Source organism: Nicotiana tomentosiformis, chromosome 1 (genome assembly GCF_000390325.3).
Source record: "Nicotiana tomentosiformis chromosome 1, ASM39032v3, whole genome shotgun sequence".
Classification (NCBI taxonomy): domain Eukaryota; kingdom Viridiplantae; phylum Streptophyta; class Magnoliopsida; order Solanales; family Solanaceae; genus Nicotiana; species Nicotiana tomentosiformis.
Genome location: NC_090812.1, coordinates 145,437,727 through 145,442,193, shown reverse-complemented (window position 1 = coordinate 145,442,193; position 4,467 = coordinate 145,437,727). Strand labels below are relative to the sequence as shown.

At 35.9% G+C, this 4,467-nt stretch overlaps 1 protein-coding gene across 4 annotated transcripts; it reads left to right on the top strand.

Moving 5' to 3' along the window:
• Positions 1–1,875: 1,875 nt before the first annotated feature.
• LOC104110439 (polyubiquitin) lies at positions 1,876–4,265 on the top strand. 4 transcript variants are annotated; one of them, XM_070192051.1, is made up of 3 exons: positions 1,939–2,177; positions 2,536–2,610; positions 2,714–4,265. In XM_070192051.1, the coding sequence occupies exons 2-3, from the start codon at positions 2,559–2,561 to the stop codon at positions 4,090–4,092; spliced, it is 1,431 nt and encodes a 476-aa protein (XP_070048152.1). In that variant the 5' UTR covers positions 1,939–2,177; positions 2,536–2,558; the 3' UTR covers positions 4,093–4,265. The 4 variants fall into 4 exon arrangements, with proteins under 4 accessions (XP_070048153.1, XP_070048152.1, XP_070048156.1 ...); XM_070192055.1 differs by having other exon boundaries at positions 1,942–2,177; positions 2,719–4,265; XM_070192052.1 differs by lacking the exon at positions 2,536–2,610 and having other exon boundaries at positions 1,876–2,177; positions 2,719–4,265.
• The last annotated feature ends 202 nt before the right edge of the window (positions 4,266–4,467 follow it).

Sequence of the window (4,467 nt, the reverse complement as noted above, 5' to 3'; positions counted from 1 at the left end):
ACTGAAAGATCTCTAAGAACATTTCTCCTCTAGGATCAATATCCGACGTAGTTGAACGGAGCTGTCACTAGCATCGCACTAGAATTATACGATGGGTGCATGTAGAAAGAGCAGCTCAAATTAACTCCAGAGTCGATGCCGGCGACAGGAGTTGAATTGCTTGATTCAACTCCAGAATCGTTGCTAGGATCAAGGATAGTCATGGGAAACAATGTCAATTTGTTGAAACTGAAGCAAATAGAGAAGAGAATATTGGATCGAGAAAAATTGGGGAATAACTTGAGACCGTGATTTCGGCTCTGGAGCTCAGAATCGAAGAGAGTAGTGAGTTGAATACTGCACTCTGATACCATGTTAAAGTAGAGAAGTAGTGGATGAGCAGAGCTCGAGCTTGAGCTCCAATGGTGGAACCCTAGAAGGTTCTCGAAGAGAGAGAGGATGAGAGACTCTGTTATGTATGGAATTAACTCATTAGTTGTATTAACAATTCAAGTGCGTACATACATACAATATACGTGTGACTACTACTGTTAATAATACTATCTCAACTAACTAACCACTCAACTAACTAACGGCTAAGCTGAAATACATATAATTAATATAATATCTCAATAGTTGCTGTGAAGCTGCGTGTCTATGGTAGTGTAGCCACATCGCAAGTTTCTATGCTAATTATATAATAACAAAAAGGTCTAAATTTTCCCTTGTGGTTAAAGGTTGGTTTAACCATGTTCCCATCGTTAATAACTAAGGGTAATTTTAAGCCATAAAGACGAGTATATGAATGAGCCAAACTTCTAAAAGAAGGGTAAAGTTACATCTTTTCGCACAGTACAAAGGAAAATTTAAACTCTTCCCCCTAATTATAATATAGGAACATATATTTTTTCGGCTGTCGGAAACTGGTGTTTGGATGGTTGTTAGCCATTGTATCGTATTGTATTATTATCCTAAAATAATGTTTGTTTTGATTGTTTATTTAAAATTGATTGTATTGTATTATTAAATCCATTGTTCCGAGATAATAAAAAGTCACATTTTATGAAACAACGAATTTGGTGTGGTGAGATTGTTTTCTATTTTTCTTTTTAATTATATCCTTACTTATTACTCCATAATTATATTTTATCCTTTATTTTTTAATTTTTTTAAACTCTAAATCTCCAACCTATTGACCTACTTTGTCTTCGTCCATCTTCCAGAATGCCTTTCTTTTCATCCAAATCTCTGTTCTTTTCTTTGTCTCTTTTCATTATTCTATTTTTTTTTTAATTTTTCTTTGCTAATGATAGTTAGCCTTTTTCTTTAGGTTTTTGCTCTTGTTTTCAAGCTACATAATTGGTGATAAATTGGTAGAAGAGGTTTTCTTAAATTATTTTTATGTTTAATTCTTAATAAATTTAATATTTAATTGAGGGTATTTTAGTAATTTATCAGTTACAGTACAATACGATACAGTCAAATCAAATAACAAAAATATTATTGAACAACAACAAACGATACAATCGATCCAGACATTGTATTCATAAAGTGATACAGTACAATATAATACAGTACAATACAATACATTATAAAACGATAGGTAACAATGATCCAAACAAGCTGTTAGTTCTTCTTTGTTTAAATTAAACTCAAACCAAACATTATCTTGTTTTCAAATTTAATATCAAACCAAATCAATGAAGAAGAATCAATGATGCGAGCCGGTTTATTTAGATTATCGATTCAATGTTGCTTTCCGATTTAATTGAACACCCTTACTCGTAAATAAATTAAATTTATGTAGTTCAAATGAAAATCTCGTAGAGCAATTAATTTAAATATGAAGATAAATAAGAATACATAAAGGAGAGTCCTAAAATTTTAAATTGGCCTTTTGTCATAACAAACCCAATTTCTTCTCTACCAATCTAGAACCTTCTTTTTGTGTGACCCAAAAGAGGGGAGCAAAAAAGAACAAAATTTTAGAACCTCCTTTTCACGACTTGCCGTGTGGTTTTTTCTTATTTGATTTCTTCGCGGTATAGTTTTCCTAATTCGTCGCCAATATTGATTTCCCGCATCGATAAATACCCTGCGCTATTGCCTTCTTTTTCTTCACAAATCATAAAAAACTAGCCTTCTAGCTTTATTATCGATATATATATCCCTCTGAATCAAGCAAATCCATTTTGAAGGTATTACTTTTCTTTTCCTCCTGTTGCTTTCTAATGATTTTACTTCTGTTCACTTGGCTTATCCAATATATTTTAGTGTAGTTGTTGTTTGATGATTCCGTTCTTTGTTTATCTCTGGATTGTAAAGTTTTCTAGGGTTTTCGATTCCATACAATAATTGATCAATAGGGATAGGCTATGTTCGAGGGAAAAAGAAAAGCCTTTAGAGTAATTTTTATTTATTTGTGGCCTGTTGTATTGATTCTTTTTCTTATGGTTTTATTCTTAAGTTCCCTGGAAAAACTGGTTTGAAGAATTCATTCTGAAACTTAACCTAATCTGAATAAAATTTAATTTTAGATTTTTCATCGTATTATAGGATCAAGAGAGATTTATTAATGTATGGAATTAGTATTATCTCCTGCAAGTTGGGCACCAATGAACGAACAAAAGGGTGAAATTTCTTGTCACTTTGTGAAAAGTAACTTATTTCTGTATAAAGTATGTGTAGCAGCTGTGATACTTTAAGGGATCTAATACGGTATTTGTTTGATTAGTACAGATGCAGATCTTTGTGAAGACCCTGACTGGCAAGACTATAACTCTCGAAGTTGAGAGTTCAGACACGATCGACAATGTTAAAGCCAAAATCCAGGACAAAGAAGGTATTCCACCAGATCAACAACGTTTGATCTTTGCAGGAAAACAGCTCGAGGATGGGCGTACTCTCGCAGATTACAATATTCAAAAGGAGTCGACACTTCACCTTGTTCTTCGCCTCCGTGGTGGAATGCAAATCTTCGTTAAAACCTTAACCGGGAAAACAATCACATTGGAAGTTGAGAGCTCGGACACTATTGATAATGTTAAGGCGAAAATTCAAGATAAGGAAGGTATTCCACCGGACCAACAAAGGTTGATTTTTGCGGGGAAGCAATTGGAAGATGGGCGCACTCTGGCAGATTATAATATTCAAAAGGAGTCAACACTTCACCTAGTCCTCCGCCTTCGTGGTGGAATGCAAATTTTTGTTAAGACCTTAACTGGAAAAACAATCACGTTGGAGGTTGAGAGCTCGGACACGATAGACAATGTTAAGGCTAAAATTCAAGACAAGGAGGGTATCCCACCTGATCAGCAGAGGTTGATTTTTGCTGGGAAGCAATTAGAAGATGGAAGAACTCTGGCTGATTATAACATCCAGAAGGAATCCACCCTTCACCTTGTTCTCAGGTTGAGGGGTGGCATGCAGATCTTTGTGAAGACTTTGACGGGGAAGACGATCACGTTGGAGGTGGAGAGTTCCGATACCATTGATAATGTGAAGGCCAAGATACAGGATAAGGAGGGTATCCCACCAGACCAGCAGAGACTGATTTTTGCAGGGAAACAATTGGAAGATGGAAGGACTCTCGCAGATTATAATATTCAAAAGGAATCTACCCTTCACCTTGTTCTCAGGCTAAGGGGTGGAATGCAAATCTTTGTTAAGACCTTAACTGGAAAAACCATCACATTGGAAGTTGAGAGCTCAGACACGATTGACAATGTGAAGGCGAAGATACAGGATAAAGAAGGTATTCCGCCGGACCAGCAGAGGCTCATCTTTGCTGGAAAACAGTTGGAGGATGGTAGGACACTTGCTGACTATAACATTCAAAAGGAGTCAACACTCCACCTAGTCCTCCGCCTTCGTGGTGGAATGCAAATCTTTGTTAAAACCTTAACGGGAAAGACCATCACATTGGAAGTTGAGAGCTCAGACACGATTGACAATGTGAAGGCGAAGATACAGGATAAAGAAGGTATTCCACCGGACCAGCAGAGGCTCATCTTTGCTGGAAAACAGTTGGAGGATGGTAGGACACTGGCGGACTACAATATCCAGAAGGAGTCTACTCTCCATCTTGTGCTGAGGCTGAGGGGTGGATTTTAAGCATTTCTTTCGTCAGATGTTTCTCTTAAGTCATTGTTAATGTTTGTCTTTAGCTTTAATTACATCTTCTAGTGTTCAATGACCTCTTATTGATGTCAATGGTATGAATTGTGAATGGACCACTGTTTTCTTAGTGAAATTTGATTTCGTTTCTAATGAAGTTTGCTTCTTTATGATTTTAGTCTTTTTACTGGTGTCTGATATGCAACTCCTAAATCATAATAGTAACATATATAGCCTTATGAGAGAAGGGTTTGTGATGACGAAGGCTTATGTTCAATTTCCTTACTTTTGTCTGGTTTCTTGATAATGAAGCTTTGCTTCAAGTTTGTGGCGATAAATAGCTATTGAAGTCGAATATTTGCTAATACAGGT

Excerpts from the sequence above, each read along its gene's own strand:
- LOC104110439 (XM_070192051.1), top strand. The coding sequence starts at position 2,559 with ATGGAATTAGTATTATCTCCTGCAAGTTGGGCACCAATGAACGAACAA. Across the intron at positions 2,611-2,713 it reads ACCAATGAACGAACAAAAGG|TACAGATGCAGATCTTTGTG; the intron begins GTGAAATTTCTT and ends TTGTTTGATTAG.